General features: G+C 43.9%; 1 protein-coding gene across 5 annotated transcripts in view; it reads right to left on the bottom strand.

Annotated features, from left to right (window-relative positions):
* NAV2 (neuron navigator 2) overlaps positions 1 to 17,995 on the bottom strand; it is a 703,917-nt gene that overhangs the window by 205,654 nt on the left and 480,268 nt on the right. For all 5 annotated transcript variants that reach the window (XM_073216317.1, XM_037026705.2, XM_037026708.2 and 2 more), the window contains one exon: positions 10,399 to 10,556. In XM_073216317.1, the coding sequence (XP_073072418.1) occupies positions 10,399 to 10,556 (158 nt within the window). The remainder of the gene's footprint in view (positions 1 to 10,398; positions 10,557 to 17,995) is intronic.

Genomic DNA, 17,995 nt, shown 5'->3' with positions numbered 1-17,995 from the left:
TGTGGTTTAATATCTGTCCACTGATTGTACTTCGAAGAGGCAGGGATCATTATCTGGTTTTCACACTTGCATAGTGATTGGCTGATGGTTGGAACACAGAGGGCACCCAGTGATATGCTGAAGAGATAAAAGACTGAGTTCCAAGTACCTAAATGCACAAGAAGGCAGAGAGACTCATTTACCCCAGACTGTACAGTCTGGTTGGAAGGATCTGACTCTTAATGAAGCCAAATGTAGCATTATTTTTCTTACAGCAGAAATCAACTAGTGCCTTCAAAGATCCTTATCCTTAGGGCTAACCCAGATTCTTGAATCCACAGCTGGTGGCACACTGAAGGTACGGGGGTGGATAGCCTTGTGAAGACAGGTTTTAGCTTGGGCCTGCTGCCAGTTCCTCATGCCACATGATCCTGATCATGCCCACAGTGTGGGTTTTCTTCAGTCCAAATACATTCTCCAAAATTGGGGAAACAAATGTGGGGAGGCCCTGTCTGGAAGAAAAAATTTAGACAGCCAGAAGTCATTATCCTCCCAGAACACCCTGAGAATGCCAGGCTGGAAAACCAAGGTGCCACTCAGAGACGTGATACAAAACCTGGGCAGTAGGAGGCAGCAGAGACTCAATGTCCTTTACTGTCCAAAACCAAGTTTTTCTTTGCTTTACCCAGGTGTTTATTATGAGTCATTGATTCCTCACTCCATTTCATATTTTATAAAAATGCTGTGTTTCTCCCTCTTTGAAAAATGCAAAGGGAGCATTAGGTATTGAAGAGATCTTTAATGTTGCTCTCATGAGGGAAGCCAGGCCACTGATTTTCATCAGTAGTTAACAGCTGTGGCATGTCCATGAAGTTCAACGAACCTAGCCAATCATATGAGTGAACATGGCTGCTGCTAAGGAATCATAGCAGGAGCTCCTAGGACACTAAGAATGTGAACTGTGGCCACAGTGCCTTGGCACAAACCACTCTCCAACATGACCCTTTATTCACACAGCATGACACCTGCAGATGGCTTGTGTATCACTTTTACCATGATGTGGGTGTATTACAACCATTATCTTGGGAGACAAATAGTCTGTGACCTCCTTTATCTAGCATCTTTATCAGGAGAAGACAGTTCCCTGGCATATGTATTATGTATTGGTATCCTAATGAAATACACGTACTGACAATCGTGACAGAAAGCCACAGCTGAGAAACAGGGGTTTTTATCTGTGAGGTTCATTTAAGCCTGAGGATGCCATGTCCTCTGCACAGAGAGGCAGCCCCACATGCGTTCATAAGAAACTCCTGATCAAGTTGTTGCAGCTACACAGGCTGTCAAGTTCTACTGTTCTGGAGCTCTCCCCTTACTCTGACCAGCATTCTGATCTTTGCATTGTGAATATGGGCTCAGAGAAAATTTCATTTCCTTTATTCCAAAACGTATTTATCTTCTCATGCTAATGAACACTGTCAAATACCTAACCTGGAGAAGAAAAATAGTTTTTAAAAAAAAGAACATTTAAATTAAATGACTAAATTAAGCCCCAACTTCAGATGACACCTAGATAAAAACGACTATGGGAGCACACAGAAACATGAATACTTTCTTCTACCAATGATCCTTGAAATTAAATTGAATTCAAGTATGTGTAGTGCTTTTCACATGGCAGATGCAAGCAAAAGAAATGCCAGGATTTATCACCTGAAGATCAGATGAACATCAACTAGTCATTTTCTATTTCTGACACAAACTAATCAAATAGATATTTCATCTTCCTAAATGATTTGTTTTCTTTCTCTACTCATTCTTCTTGTTACAAAAAGCCAGGTTTATTGTAATTTAGAGAAAAGATTTATAGCAGAACCATAAGCTCATACATTGGCTTTGAAACACATCCATAGTTAGAGAAAAGCAAACATGGTTATATCCTTCTTATTCTCTGCAAAAAAGGATGGCTTTAGCCTTAAAAGTTATTGGTTTCACACAAGACAGGGATTGACGTGCCTTCTTCTCTGAAGGCTCTTCTGAATTACACAGTATATCAGGAAAATGGCTCCCAAAGGCGGTCAGAGAGACTATACCAGAAAGGATTTTTCACCTTCATGTTTGACTTCAGCTGAAGGCCAAAGGTTAAGGACAACAGCTAGGATGGAGTCCGGAAGGAAGGGGAATCACTGAGGCCCCTCTCAGGTAGCTTTATTGCTGCTCACCCTTCCTCTGAATAAGATAGCGCTCTTTTGTGGTGACACCACGGTCCTCCAGCGCCCAATACAGAAAGAGCCAGAGGATTGTCCAATCAGGGAAAGGTGAGCTGACTTCCCCCTCAGGGCACCTCCTTGCATTATACTCCCTCTGCTAAATACCAGATCTAGACCCTACAGGGACTCCTTTTTATATATTTCCAGCTTCCCTGTGGGATGAAAATCCTTTTCTTTATTTTCTACTAACAGAGCTGAAACAAAATAGCATTGTATTTTTTTTAAATGAAGGTAAGAACGTCACTGAAGATCAGTGAGGCCATAGAATGAAACCAAAAGAAGATAAGAAGACCTACACGAGGAGGTAAGTCTACCCAGTATCAGTTGCTGGCTCTGAAAATAAATTAAAATTGTATTTACAACAAAATGTATGTAAATTTAAATGAGTTCCCATTTAGTGAGCTGCGGCTATGTGCCAGGAATTAGTCTGGGTGTCCTACTACATTATCTCCATTCCCCATAAGAACAGACAGTAAAGTAGTTGCTGGGAACTCAAGCACAATCAGAGTGCTCTTTCCAAGGTGACCACCAGATCATCCTAGGAGAGGGGTTCATTCTCCAACTTCAGCACTGTAAGATTACAGCGGCATAGCATGTAGACTCGCAGGCTCTCAGAAATCTGAATTAAAAGGATTAGGCTTATAAAGCCTAGGACTTGTGTTTTCAGCAATTACCTCAAAGGAGGATGGTGTCAATAGTCCATTTATCAGACCTTGAGAAACACCAGTCTAAAGTCTTGAATTTACCATCTCACCAGATCATGGGACTTCAGACTTTGCAGAGACCTACCATGTCAGGCCTGTTCCCTCTCGGACTGCACTTGGGCAATTTGCATATACTAGGCTGGAGTGGAAACGTGTTACGTTTAGGATTATTTTGGAGAGAGGTGTTATGTGTCCCCAGAACGGGACTTTTCATCTCTTCAATTAAGCAATGTCAATAATTTGTTTAGAACAAAAGGAAACTGATGTGAAATGCAAGCTAGGAAAATGAAACCTGCCTTTACTGTAGGAGCTGTTAACCTCCACCTGCCCACTGGTGAAAGGGTACCATTAACAGAAAACTGACTGACTCTCCAGTATTTCAAGAGTAGAACTTAGTAATTTTTTTACACGATGCAAATGAAACTCATGATGTCAATAAATTCCAGATAACAGGAAATAATTCATACCCTTCACAGAAATGTGTACAACCAACAGAGGCGACAAGGACAGAAAATCTGAATTGGGCTACACACAAAACAATGAGAGAGGATGCTTTGCATCTAACTTCCTCCCATCACTTGGGCTAGATCAGCTTGTTGCCACTTCACAGATAAACTGAATCTCCGAGGAGTGAGATGACTGGCTGTTCGAATAGGAGTAACAAAATCTCTTCCACTTCTGTATGAGAATTCAACTTTGGGTTAACCTTGTAACTCTGTTCCTCTGGAAACTTGATAAAGATGGAATGCCAACTATGTTACTAAGCAACATTGCTTATGGTGAAAATGACCCTTGATAGTTAAACCTCATCTGGATGGGGAAGAGCTATAAATGAAGTAAAAATACCTCTTGAGGGACACCATCATTTTTGGCTTCTATGAGTGCCATGACTCTAATTATCAGGCCTAATTCTGTGGGAACCCTAGAAGTTATGCATATGGAGATGTTACAAGAGATACTGGCTCCCTTGGGGCATGTGGTTCTTAAGCTACAGTGATTCCTGCACCTGCCTTGTGAGTCTTGTACCCACCCTCATACCTGAGCTGTCATCTGAGGTGGGAGGGGGCAGTGAAAGCACCTGGACAGCTGTGTGCACTGCCGCCTAAGTACTGCAGGGACCATTCCTATGAAAGAGAAACGCCACAACCTGAGATTCCTGACTATATCTGACTGAGCAGAGAAGTGCCAAGGGTGGCCTATGACGGTCTTCTGAGGGGGATTCTGAGCAGATTCCCTGGTGAGCATGGTGCTCGCGCAAAGCCACACTCCTGAGAAGTGGCAAGGCCAGAACTCAAACTGTGTGTGCCGTCAAGCTAAATACTTTCTCTTTACTTCCAGGCCCTACACCTTTTCTCCCAAGATAACCGTATTCTGGCCCAAAAGACTCATGCAACTTCTCAAACACTTACCAGGCTTTTTTCCCTCCTGAACCATGTTAAATCCCCAAGTGTGGCAGTAGCTGCTGATCCATCCTGCCTGCCTGACCTCCGTGGCTGGTCTCAGAGCTCACTGAGGTCCATTTCTAGATGACCCGTGAGAGACTTCTTTAAATTCAATGGTAGCCCGCTGGTTCAAACCTCTACACTGCCTTTTTAAGCCCTCAGACAATTACGGATTCTAGTTAGAGGGTCAAGGAGACTTCACAGCTGATTGCCAGAGATGATTATGACCCACCAAGCACTGACAGCACTCAAACTCTCCCTGAGGCTGGGATGGCAGAGGTCTCTGGACAACCAAGGGAGGCCCTACCCCCACCACCGAAATGATTCTACAGAAGGGTCCCCTCTACAGGCCCTCCACAGGAGTTCAATACAGTGACCCCACCCCGGCAGATGGCCTCTCAGATTAACACCTGCACCAGCATAGTCAGATAAGCCATTCCTTCCCAGCCGGAATTCCCTCCCTTTTCTCTCAGCAAAAATCTAGAGATGGAAATTATTGCAAAAGACATCCCTTCTCTCAAGTCCTCCCTGAGCTTTTTTGGCTAAGTTCATCATTTTCCTCACAATTTTGGTCATTTCTCTATTACTGGACAGGCATGCCTCCCCCTCCCCTGAGGCTGGGGGCCTAGAAAGCAGAATCTGTGTCCCTGGTTCTCTCTGTCACAACAGTAAGCCCAGTGCTGGACCTAACGAACAGGAGAATGAACAAATGAAGCAACACAAAACAGAGGCACCCCAGCCACATTTTTTTCTGCTTGACTTGAATCACTGAATTAATTCCTTTTAGTCTAATTTCATGTTCAGAATGCTGGCTTATGGCAGGACATGGGCAATTTCTTCATCTCCCAGTCACCAACTCAGATAACTTGCTTTGCCAAGCACAGTGCCACTAGTTTACAGGTTCTAAATCAATGGTACCAATGTTACTCAGACATGACACAGCGCCGAAGGCTGTAACACTCGGTCTCCAGCCATGTCTGGCTCTTCTTTTCAGCCTGTAATAGGCAGGAGTGAACAAAGAGGAAGAAAGTGTCTCAGAACGAAGACCAAAGGAGGGAACCCATCAGAAAACATCGATGGGGCTCATGTTAGACAAAGCCAAATGGCCAGTGAAAAATGAGGAATTCATTCACACTTCACAGTGGTTTAGTGATGGATGGCCTCAGACTCACCTTACAGTAGGGGAAACTGAGGCCTGGAGAAGTATCTTGAGTGAGGTCACACTAATCAGTAGAGAGCTTGATCTCAAGTTCAAGTGCATTTTGTACTATGCCAAGATCACTAGTTGTAACTCACAGAAAGGTGCCAGTAGAAAAGGCTAGTTTTTAGCAAATGATCTTGTTATTTCAGCTTCTTAAAAATAACTTCCCTAATTTCAAAGACAGACTATGTTTTGCCCAAGAGAGTAAAAATAAAAGTGGTGTCAAGCATGTAAGGAAACTAGCCCTCTCACACATCACTGATGGAAACATAAACAGGTATAACCTTTTGGAAGCAAATTTTAGCAAACATAAAACAACTGTAAAGTGTGTATGCCCTTTAATGCAGCAATTCCACTGAAATGGTGTATACATGCAAAAAAGACATACAAGGATGCTAATCTCAGTACTGCTTATAATATCAAAAAATTAGAAGCAACTTAAATGAAAGTGGTTAAAAATGTTAAGGTAAATTCATATAGTGGAGTACTATGAAACTACTAAGAAGAGAGCATGGCCCATAAAAAGGCTGTTGTGATTTGTTGATGTAATGTATAAGATTTTAACAGTCATACACATATGTGTGAGAGTGTATTATATGTCTATAGCTCCTCTAAGAAAAACAAATTAAGTATAAAGCACTTAGGATATCACCTGGCAAACAGCAACTAGGAAAAATTTCTCTCAAAATGTGATGGTATATGCACGAAGAAAATAAAGACTTTAAATTAAGTGGTAAACGGTGGCTATTTCTGGGATGTGGTATTATGTAGCATTCTTTTTCGCTTTTAGTAACTTGATGGTGTTTGACCATTTTTTCACATGATTTTTATAATGAAAATATAACGAACATATGCTTCCTATAAAATAAAGAAAACCATATTATTCAGAAGTGAACATCTTCCATATGCATAGAATTCAGTCGTGGAACACTAAAGGTTTCAAGTTCGTATGATGGACCAAATACTTTAGAAATGTAGATTAAGACTGCCGGCAGTGTTAACCCATTCAGAGGATGTAGGTGAGGGTGATGGAAGGGAGAGAAAACAGATTATGTCATAAATGTTAAAAAAAAACCCAGCCATTTCCTCTCCCCTGAACATCTGTGGCTGTGGTCTGAAGCCCTAAAGCCACTTGGAGCCAACAGAGGAAATGAGCAGCTGCTGCATGTTGTGTCCCGGCCAGCCCTCGACAGACACTTCACAACGGAACCTGCTCACACGTCCCGCGGGCCAGGCAAGGCTGACTTGTGCCTGACTTGTGCCCACAGCAGTGAGAGGAAGAATCAAAGGTGGACCTAACCACGAGAGTAATAATGACACAGCCACTAGCAGGTTTTCCTAAAGGGTAAGGATCTGCAGACCTTCCTCCACACCTCGCAGGCACACTCTGGGGCCTGAGTCTGTAGGAAAACGAATAGGCTGCGTCGCTGTACAGGAACATTCCTGGTTTTCACATAGCAGCTGTTTACTTGGTCACCTAATGAAACAAACTAATAAATTTTGTGGGAGTCCCTAGGTTTTTTCTAGCTATGAATATTATCTGTTACTTTCCTTCTGCTCCTCATCTCAGTTGACGGTTCAGTGTAACCATCTAAATTCAGTGGTGATGGCAAGAGGGAACTCACTTCTTCGGAACATGATTTTAAAAGGAATCTTTTAGTATTTTCCCCCCAAAGTATAAAGTGCTCCGGGGGTTTGCAAAAGTTACCTGTTACCATTCCTTTTTATTCCTCTTAATCCTTTTTAAAAATAAGGACCCAGTTTTGAAATATTTTTTGTCATTTCATGACAGAATAATGCATTTCTCATTTAATTTACTGATGTGATTAGAGCCATTCCCTGGAGTGGAATTCCTGGCTCAATGGTTTACCCATAAAACCCTGTGAATTGGTTCACGTGAGAGTAACATGCCTGGACACAATGCAATCAGGGCCTGACTAACTCACAAGAAAGCTCTGAGGAAGGACAGGTGGTGAGATATCATGGACCTTACCACATCTGGAAGTGGTGCATACCTCAACTACAGCACCAACCTCACGAACTGCAAGTACTCTCAGGTGAAGGATTCTCTTATGCACCCAGGTTCCTGTTATGTCTTACACATGGCCACAGTGAGTTATTTCTGTTCCCTCTCCACATACTATATTTGCATGTGAGCTGGCTCCTCATTATCAAGGTCAGATTCAAGGAAGAACACAGGGACCATGAGAAAGGAAAAGGAAATATGTCTTGGAAAGTAAAGTCACACCACCCCTTTACCTCAGGATGGTAAAGAATACCCAGAAGGCCTGCCCAAGCCTGCTTCACCCCAGTTCCCCAGGATTGGAGAGGGTTGACAAATGCACCTTCCATGTACCTGGAACCACCATCAGTAATTTTTCTCACTCTGAATTTTCATAGGAATTTGTGAGTCATAGCTCAGAAAACATTCTCACACATATTAAGTACCACACTTGATCCTCACTGCAGACTTCCCAGGGGACAGGACAGAACCTGAGTTCAAATCCAGGAGTCAAACCTGAATATGGATTCCAGTACTCAGTTACCAGGGAGAGCAAGTTACTGAATCTCAATTAGCCTCATTTCCTTTACCTGTAAACTTGGGTCAATAATACTTACCTCACAGAATGTCTGTGAGAACTGAGGAAGGTGGCAAAAACCAAAGTCCCAGGCAAACACCGGGTACTCAGTATGACCTGCCTTTTTTTCCTGACACCAAAGTCTTCCCCCAGACAGTGCCTGCATAGAATTTGCAGCCACAGCTCTTTGAGAGGCCTCATGGCTCTCCGGCCACATGGTGCACACTTGGCAACCCCTGCCCAGGACAGAGGTGGGCTGGAGGCTGTCCCAGCTGGTCAGCACCTGGCTGGGCTGCCTAACTGGCCCCGCCTCTGCGGTGGGCTCTGGGACGTGGTTCTAGCTGCCAACCCTCTACTCCTCCCCCCATCTATTCCATCCACAAGGAACTTTTCACTTTCCCAATTTTTGGACAATGGTCTAACATCCATCCCTCATACTTTTTTCTATGACGGTTTCTCGCCAAGCACCCATGGGATGAGGGTAGGCTTCCTCCAACATCTTCCCGGCTCTGCCCTCTCGCACATCTCTAACTAGCCCTCAATGGGCAAGGCTTCAAGCATTTCCATTCCACTTCTAGGGAAGGCACAGTATTAATCAAGGCTCTGGAACCGAAGAACCTGGGCTCAGATCCAACTCCACTTCTCACCCAACTCTGCTGTGATCTCAGCAAGTACTTAACCTCTCTTTGCCTTAGTTTCATACTTTGTAAACTGAAGATAATAACATAGTTTATTTGGGGGGATTCAATAATGCACACAGTGGGTACTCAATAAAATTTAGCTCTTATTTATTTATATAAAAACTTTCTATATAGTATGTATTTACACATACACACACATATATATAGTGGTACTGGAGGGATACAAATAGGATCATTTATATTTGTATCTTTCAGGGAGCATGTAAAGGAGAACTTTTGATACTTGTACCATTTTACAAGCATATATTATTTTTGTAATTTAAACACAGTTTAAAAAAAAAACACACTTTTTTGGGTTTTTTTGGGTGTGGTGAGGAAGAAAGGGAGGGTGGGTAAGAGAAGTAGAAACATTGTTTGCTTGAGACAGCAGCCAAAGGCTGGAACACACAGAGTCTTGAACATAAAGACAATGTAGTGCTAGTTTGCAAGGTTCCTGATGCCCCCTCTGGGAAACCTTCTGCCATCTATACATTAGCTCTATATAAATTTCTTCCATATTTTCTCGGTAATGTAGGTGGGAGTAGGGGTACGGGTTGGGGGAACCCAGGTCCATGCAAACCAAGTCAGCCTGGACTGGAGGGACGGGTAGGGGGAGTTCTGAGCTTGATCACAATTGGAGGGTCTCCTGGGCTCCTGCAGCACTTCAGGGAGCAGGAGGCAGTTCTCCTGGGCCTTGGGGGGATAGAGGGGCACAACCAGGACAAGCCATAGGAAGCTTCCATGCTGCCAGGTAGGAAATGCTTCCCAGAGACCTGGGCATGTTCCCTCAAGAAGTCTAGACCACTTTGCCTAGGAGGAATGAGGAAGGGCTCTGTCTTACTGAAGAATCTTCTAAGCTGCCTCAGTTTCCCAAATGTCTCACGAGACAGACTGAAACAAGCAAAGGTTTGTTATACTACCTTCTGTGCAATAGCCCCCACAGGGCTCCTCATCTTTCTCCCCATCCTAAAAGCTCAGTGCTACATACAGTAAAAAAAATCATATCCTCTTTGGGTGAAAATTACATCATCAGAACACCAAGAGCAATGTTGCCCACTTGCTAGATGTAGCCAGGATACTCATTTAACCAATCCACATTGCTGACCTTCTCCAAGGGTGAAAACCCCCTTGCTCCTAACTCCCCTCGTATCACTTCTGACAGGTAAAAATCCTTACAAGGTGATAAAATGCACAGTCCAAGAAACTTGCATTTCTGGAAATTGACCTACTGAATATAGAGCATCTTCTAGGAAAATTTATTTTCAAATTGCAAGTGCTATACTGCTTCTATCTGCCGCCAGATGTCTTCTGGGCCCCCATGGAAACAAATGCAACTATTACTGCTGGCAAGTATGAACATAAGATTATGTCTCCCACTTTATTAATGCTTCTGCTAACAAAGTTCCTCCCAGCCAAGTATGTCCTTGTGATCCATTCCTTCTACCCTATATGCAATCCTGCCCCCACCCCTCACCAAAGTCCCCCAAAGGAACTGGATCTGCTATAAAGGAGGATGCCAAGCAGGACCCTCAAGAAGGTAACTCACCTTTTTCATGGCTGCTTGGTGGTGGTGGGGAGGTGACTGGTTTGGACTTGTCATAGTTGTTAAAGCTCTGGCTGCGTCGGTTGTTAGCAGTGGCTGACCCTCCACGTGTTTTGGCCTCGCTGCCTGCAGCGGATGCCCTCGAGGTAGGACCTGGCAGTCTAAAATACAAAAGCAACAGAGTAATGGATTCAGTCTCAGGAGAACAGTGTCTCAAAAGAAAGAACTACACTGCAACCATGCAGGAAGTAAAAGAAACCATTCAAGACACTGGGTTTGGGGAGGTTTACCAGCCAAAGGATTTAGTAGAATCACTACAAACATCTAGGCTACTAATGACCCCAGTAAAGTCCAACAGCAAAACATGAGTTTTCCTTTGAGCACAGAGAGAAACTTTGAAGGGAAAATATATGAATATGTTTGCTGATTAAAAATATAAAGGTTATTTTCCTATTTCTCTTGGATGAGTAATTGTGCTTTTCAATAGGATCAACCCATCATCTTTAATTTTATAAAGCACGGAACATAAAGGCCTGTTAAGACTCCAAACTGCCTTGTGTGTATATCTCTCCCACTAGGTATTGATATGGTATTTGCCATAATCCAGACTTCTTTGAAATGTAAGTATTCAGAAAAAGATGCAATTTATAATGGTCAGAAAGGAACCTGCTAGTACTCAGAATCCGACACACCTGCAGTGAAAGGCTTGGATGGACACATTGTTCAGATATACATTTTCCTTCAACACCTGACAACTTGTCTCCACAAACATTACTTTGAGGCCAAAGTCCAGCTTCTTGACACAGTAGATGGAGAAAATCGTATGTTTTTGCTGTAAAACTTAGTAGGAATCTGTTAGCCTAAAGACAAATGCACACTTTCCCTTTAAATAAAATACCTCATCTGAGGTGGTTTGGGAAAAAAAGTCAACAGACTTCTTTGTAATCTGTCTAAAGATATTATGGCCCACTCCCCAAAGAGTTAAGACTCCCAAAATCAGAATTTTTGTTCAGAGACTACTAAGCAGGCTGTTCCCAATCACTAATATTGCAAGATGAATAAATAATAAAATATTTAGTTATATCTCTCAGCAAAGAACCACTTAGCTGTGTTTAAAAACCACTGGAACCACAGCTGACTGGCATTAGATCTAGTGATAAGTCTGAATTCTCAACTCATAACTTTCAGCCTTCTCTTTCCATGCAGATCTGTAGGCACCAAAGAAGTTTGCAATCTGGAAGCATTTTAGATATAAGCAGGCAATCACTTTAAACTTTTTCTTGTTGGCTGAGCAAGAAAGATGGTTGTAGAGCAAACAGAGAACATGAGCTGGTGTGAGAAGACTGTAAAATTTATAGTTAAGAAGGTGCCCAAATTCCTTCTAGACTGGGAGCTAGAAGGAAGGCAGTGAGATCTTCCCCCAACAAGCAGCAGCAGAAAAGTATCACTTCCCACTGCACTAGGAGGAATTTCCCCTGTTCATTTACCCCATCTTGTTAAGTGAAGATAACCACTACTCAAAGACAGGCACACAGAGTGAGGTGCAAAACCAGCAGGGCCAGTTCCTTTGTTTGGGAACTACATGTGGCCAGCACAAGGGAACAAGGAGGCCAAGTAATGGGATCTTGGTACCTCTTGGTTCTGTTTCCAATGCAAACAGCATCCTGCAAGCCCTCCACGTCAGGGTTACCTGGGTACTTAACAACCAACAGCAGAGCTTCTGCACCTGCAGACTTGAGATCCTTTGGGCTGGGTTCCTCTAGCCCAGCCATAGTCTGCAAGAGTCTTTATGCTCACAGATAGGTCTGGAAAAGGATTCTGGACTTGTTCCAAGGTGATGTCACAGCAACAGTAGTACATGGTGGAGGATAACACTGGAAGCAGCAGCAGCATGTTCCTTCATTGGGGAATTTGCAAAGAGTAGGGAATCAAAAATCACCAAGAGGGAAAAGCTGCATTCCTTTCAAAGCTGCTGCAGAGTCCTCACCTCTCTGTGCGTGGCTGGACTATGGAATTTTCAGGGCAGTACAGGGCCTTTTATAGAAGCAAGATATCAAAGTATAGGATGGGGTGGGCACCACCTTGAATTAGGAGGTGATCTGCTGTTCTGTGAGGCAGTATGGTATAATGGATAAAATACACACTTTCCCACACATATGACACTGGATCAGTCTTATAATCTAAGATTCATGTTCTGTACCTATAACTTTAGAATAATATTAAACTACCCAATGGGATGGTTATAAATTTGAAATGGGACTTAACGTCTGGACTGTTGTAAGTACTCAGTGCATGTTGGTTCCCCTTCTCAACTTGTGCTGAGCATAACTTCATAAATGAATTGGGCATTGTCATAAAGGGAACGTGCTATGGTACAAATAGACAAATAAGGAAATAGATGGATCTCGGTAAAAGTATCAGAAGAGAGCTAGCCAAAAATCAACATATAAGAGTCAGAGATCAACATTTTCAAAGAGTCAAGACAGGATTTGGCACACAGAACTCCACATCTCCCTAAGGAACATTCCAGAAGAGAAATTACTTAATTCAAGTATCTGTGACTAATACTTGGGATACCTCTGAGCCATTTGTGGGCTCCATGTCCCAGAGCTAAACATTCCTGGACTTGGATTAACTAAGACAGTTCCGGGTTTGCCATGGGTGCTCATCAGATTCTCTTCACTGAATAAGGACCTAGAGGTGCTCCTTTGATGGGGGTGGCATATTCTTCAAATGGCTACAGGATTGTGCCAAGTTTTCTGGGACATGGAAGAGTTCTTGAAGCCCTTGAGGGCAGCTGACATGGTGAATAAAGGTTGGTTGGCACATACTTGGCTATCAAAAGCCACCACAAGCTCAAGCCAATACATGTCACCCTCTACCCCTACTACCATTACACTCTAGTCAGGACAGTTCCCTGAACTTGACCAAATGGGAAGACTGGATGGAGACCAAGTAATTTCTTTCAAGTTTCAGAGGGTGCCTATGTCAATACTGTGATTTAAAACTTGGGCTCCACTGTAAATGGGCTTGGATAATTGCTTGTCCTAAAGTAAGCCTCTATCCCTCTGAAATTTTTGGCAAAGTCCACCTGTACTCAGGCCATGAATGAATGCATGGTGGGTGGGAAGTAAGGAAAAAGCTTAGTTTGAATGCATCTATGAGGGAACCAAAATATTCTTTGGGATGGTGAGTCAACTCACAAACTGAATTAATTCAGACTGAAGTGTCTACACAGGATTTCAAAGACAAACATGACCTTGAGAACCTAAGATACCTGAGTAACCATGGAAAGGACAATGGACTTCGGCAAATTGAACTAGAGGTTTGCTGGGTCTGTTTCTCAACAAAACTCATAATGAAATCCTAATACCCAATTGATGATATTAGGAGGTAGGGCCATTGGGAAGTGATCAGATCATTAGGCAGAGCCCTCATGAATGAAATTAATGCTCTTATAAAAAAGGATCCAGAGAGCTAGCTTGTCCCTTCCACCATGTGAGAACACAGGAAGAAGTGGGCACTCAGCAACCTGGAAGAGGGCTCTCACCAGAACCTCAACATGCTCGTATCCTGATCTTGGACTTCCAGCCTCCAGAATGGAGCAATAAATTTCTGTTGTTGATTAGCCACTCAGTCTGTGCTATTTTGCTAAGGCAGCCAGAACAGCCTAGGACAGAATTCTAGTTCAATCTCATCTAGATCTTAAAGGACTGACTGACCCCAGCTGACATCTAAATTACACACATAATGATTAAAAAAATGCAAGGGTCAGAAGTAATTCAAAGGAGGAGAATATCACCTTGAAGTTTAGGGGGATGGTCAGGGAAATTTCCAAATAAAAGCAATCCAGAGCAAGATGTGGCACGTGGAATGTGAAAGTGAATAGAAGGCAAGAAGACAGGGCATTGTGCTTAGAGGTAGAGGTGTTGTGCAGAGCTAAGCCTGGACAATAGTGCAGAGGAAGGGCAGGGCAGGTGTGTGCTGGGGCTTGGGGAACAGTGGGAGGAAATGAGGTTGGAGAAGCAGGCAGGGCCAAAGTAGGGAGGACCTTGTAGGTCACAGTATGAATTTCTGATTTTGTCCTGCTCTCCAGCTGTGAGGCATTAATATGGAGGCTGGGAGCAGAGTTAGAGGTGAAACACAGAGTGCCTTCTAGTTTACAGTGACACAGACCCCAGGCCTCTGGCTAACATTCTGAAGTTCATTATTGTTAACATCTTTGTGCATCAGAGCTTCTACAAGCCCCAACTGGGAAGGAGCTGCTGTCCGCACAAAATCTCTCTAAAGAGCTGCGCCATGCTCCTGGGGAACAGCTGCAGGTACCACAACAGACTCTGCCCACGGTATCCGCCTCACCCAAGAGAAGCAGTGAGAGGAGAGCATGGCAAGTCAACCCTGCCTCATTTATAGTGCCAGAGACTTCTGACAGCTCTTTTGCAAGAGGAAATTCACTTCTCATGATCATTCCATGTCTGACCACAGTTACAAAATAACAGAGGACACAGATGGGTTCTTTGAAACATACATATGTTGCTTTTTTAAAAAATAAGTTTAAGGGAAGTGGTATAACTAAGAGGCAGAAGGAAAATCCTGCTGCTATTGGAGCCATGGTCAATTTCTCCAACATGTGCAGATCCAAGCGGGAAGGGCGATACACTGTCATCCCTGCCACATAACCTGTCAGCATGTCTGGCTCCACACACTGTACGTGCTGATGGGAAGAAAGCTGTTCTTCTCCCAAAACCACTTCAAAGGCTGGGAGAGGATGGCCCTCCCAAGAAGGATGGCAGCTTGTGTGCACATGCTCAGGACCTCGGGTGGCTGGGGTGGTGATCGGAAATGCTTTTTGCCAGACAAGATGATTAAATGTGAAATCTCTCATCTCCATGGCATCTGCTTTTCAGCAGTGGGGCAGAGAGAACCAACCTATTAGCCCCACTGATTCCACAAGATGGTCTACAGAGATCAACCCTGTGGGATTTGCAAGAGGCAACCCGGTTGCCCTAGCTGGAGAAGATCGACCCAATACTCCACCACCTTCGGCTAGTTACTGTGCACCGACTGCAGGGCAGGTATACGAGGAGGGGGAATGACATTAATCCACCTAATAGTGAGGGAGGCAATAAGGAAACCCAGGCTCATGGAAAACAATTTGTCTAGGTAACACCATGAATGATGAAGATGGGCTCTCTCTAGGTCTTCCTGCAAAGCCACACTCTTAACCACTAAGCTTCTCTGTCTCCTGCAGGTACAATGAGCCTAAATACCTGGGGTCAGCACAAATGCCAGGGACAATAATAGGGGTCAAAAGCAGAAATTCATGGACATCCTTCATCCCTGTGCCAATTCTTTTTTCCATAAGCCCTTTCCCCACATCCAGATTCAAGGGTAAGGGTTCCTTCCCTGCTCAATAGCTCTGGTGCCTCTCAAGGTGTTACACTCTGGCAGGTGTTCAAATAACCTTTACACTGGAATAAGAGACCTATTTCCAGAGCTCTGGGAGTTGTCCTACTCACCCAGACGGGGTAAGGCTGTTTCTTCTGGCAACCAAACTTTACTGCTACACTTAGAGCTGTGTGGATCAGCTAAAATGTTTATCGGGATTGCTCAAGGCTTGGGTAGGGAAGTGGGGTACAGAAGGTGAGTAGGCATACAAGGAAATCAAGAACCTCCTTTTACTGGCCTCATCAGACACAAAATGCAGAAACTCTAGGTGAGGGCTATGACCCTGAAGGAAAGCCAGGCCTTGGCTTTTGGTCAGCTTGGAAGCCCTGCGTCCAGCACACCCTCAGGAGAGGGGCAGACATGCCCTCATCCTTCAGGGCTGCCTCCCTTCCCACTGGCTCTTTCCGTCATCTGGAACTGATAACAAGTCATTCTCTGGATGGGCATGTGCTGTCAATTAGGTATTTTCCCAGCTAGCTCCCGTTTTCTTTATCTTCCAGAACCGAGCACATCGTGGGAACACACACTAGATTTCAAGTTTCCTCCCAGCTCACCTCTTTCCTCTCTTTTCCTTTCCTATGTGACAGGATTTCAATCTAAAATGGAACCGGAGGATTGGAAACGGAGATTCTCATACATGCACCCTCAGGAGAACAGAACTTAAGAACTGAGACTTGCTTTCCCATAAATGTCTGGTTTTCAGAGATGGAGACCTATCTCCTAACCAATGAACATCCACCAAGAATCTCCCCAGCCTCAAGCCAGTGAACTCAGTGCCTGGACTCTGGCAGGACTTGCCCCTCCTTGCACTGCTGGCTCATAAATTGAACCTGCCCCCAAACCTCAATGGACTCATCTGAAGCTTGGTACAACATGCATTTTCCAAATGGTAATTCCTTGGCTATTCATGAATAAATTTAGTTTCTGGTAATTTAAGCTTGCCTCGGTTTACCTCATTTGGAGGTAAATTCCTATGTATAGATACTTGCAAGACACTCGAAAACTAGGAACCCAGTTTGCCAGTACAGGAGGTGTCTGACTTGACCTTTGTGACGTCAGAGAAAACAGTCACTCTAGCACAGTGCTATGGAACTACCTGCTTGTCCCCACTCCCAAATTCATCTATTGTAACCCTAATCCTCAATGGGATGGTGTCTGGAGATGGAGCCTTTGGGAGATAATCAGCTCATGAAGTTGGAGCCCCTGTGATGGGATGCGTGCTTTATAAGAGACTGGAGAGAGCTGGTTTCTTCTCTTGGCTCTCTTCCTTCATGAGACACAGCAAGAACACAGCCATCTGGAAGCCAGGAAAAGGGCCCTCATTAAAGCCCGACCATGTTGGCACCCTGATAGCAGACTTGCTAGCCTCCTGCACTGTCAGAAATAAATTTCTGCTGTTTTAAGTAACCCAGTCTATGGTGATCTGTTACAGTAGCCTGAACTAAGACACATGGCTGCAAGAAACAGTGATAAATGCAGGTTCCCTCTTGTCCCCTGGAACCAAGTCTGTGTAACATGCTGACTTGTTTCACAGAGAAACAACTGCCCTGTGGCTTCTCCCCTGCAGCCAGGAAGAGCCTGGGTGGGTCTCCCATGTGTAAGCTTTTCAGAAAAGGAAACTCTGGTTAGAAAAGGCACCTGGATCCTGACAGAGTGGGGTAGCAAGTGGACGTGGGCATCCCTTCAGCTTTACATGAGAATGAAGTGAAAAACAAATTCTGTCATAATGAGGAGATCCCACCCTAGCATCAAATTCTGTTAGGATGCTCCCAGGGCAACGGGAGGCAAAAGGCTGAGAACAGTGGTTGAAATGTGTAATGTTAAAAATCAGCTTCAACGTGCACATAAATGCCAGGATTCACGGAGGAAGGGATGGAAGAAGCAGTGGAACAAAGTGGTTAAAGTGAGCGTCCTAAGGTCAGACCACCTGGCTTTCCCCTTTCTGTGTGGAAGTACAAAGTCACCTTGGGTAACTCATCTAACTTCCTAAAATTTCAGTTTCCTTAACTGTAAAATGGGCATAACCATGACCTACCACATAAAGACTGAAGTGAGGATTAAATAAGATAATGCACTCAGATTGGGGAATAAGCCTTCAGATAATAAATGTGAGCTATCCATACCTTTAGAATAACAGCAGATACAGTGATGT

The sequence above is a fragment of the Manis javanica genome, chromosome 11, assembly GCF_040802235.1.
Source record: "Manis javanica isolate MJ-LG chromosome 11, MJ_LKY, whole genome shotgun sequence".
NCBI lineage: Eukaryota > Metazoa > Chordata > Mammalia > Pholidota > Manidae > Manis > Manis javanica.
This window is presented reverse-complemented; position numbering and strand designations above follow the sequence as displayed.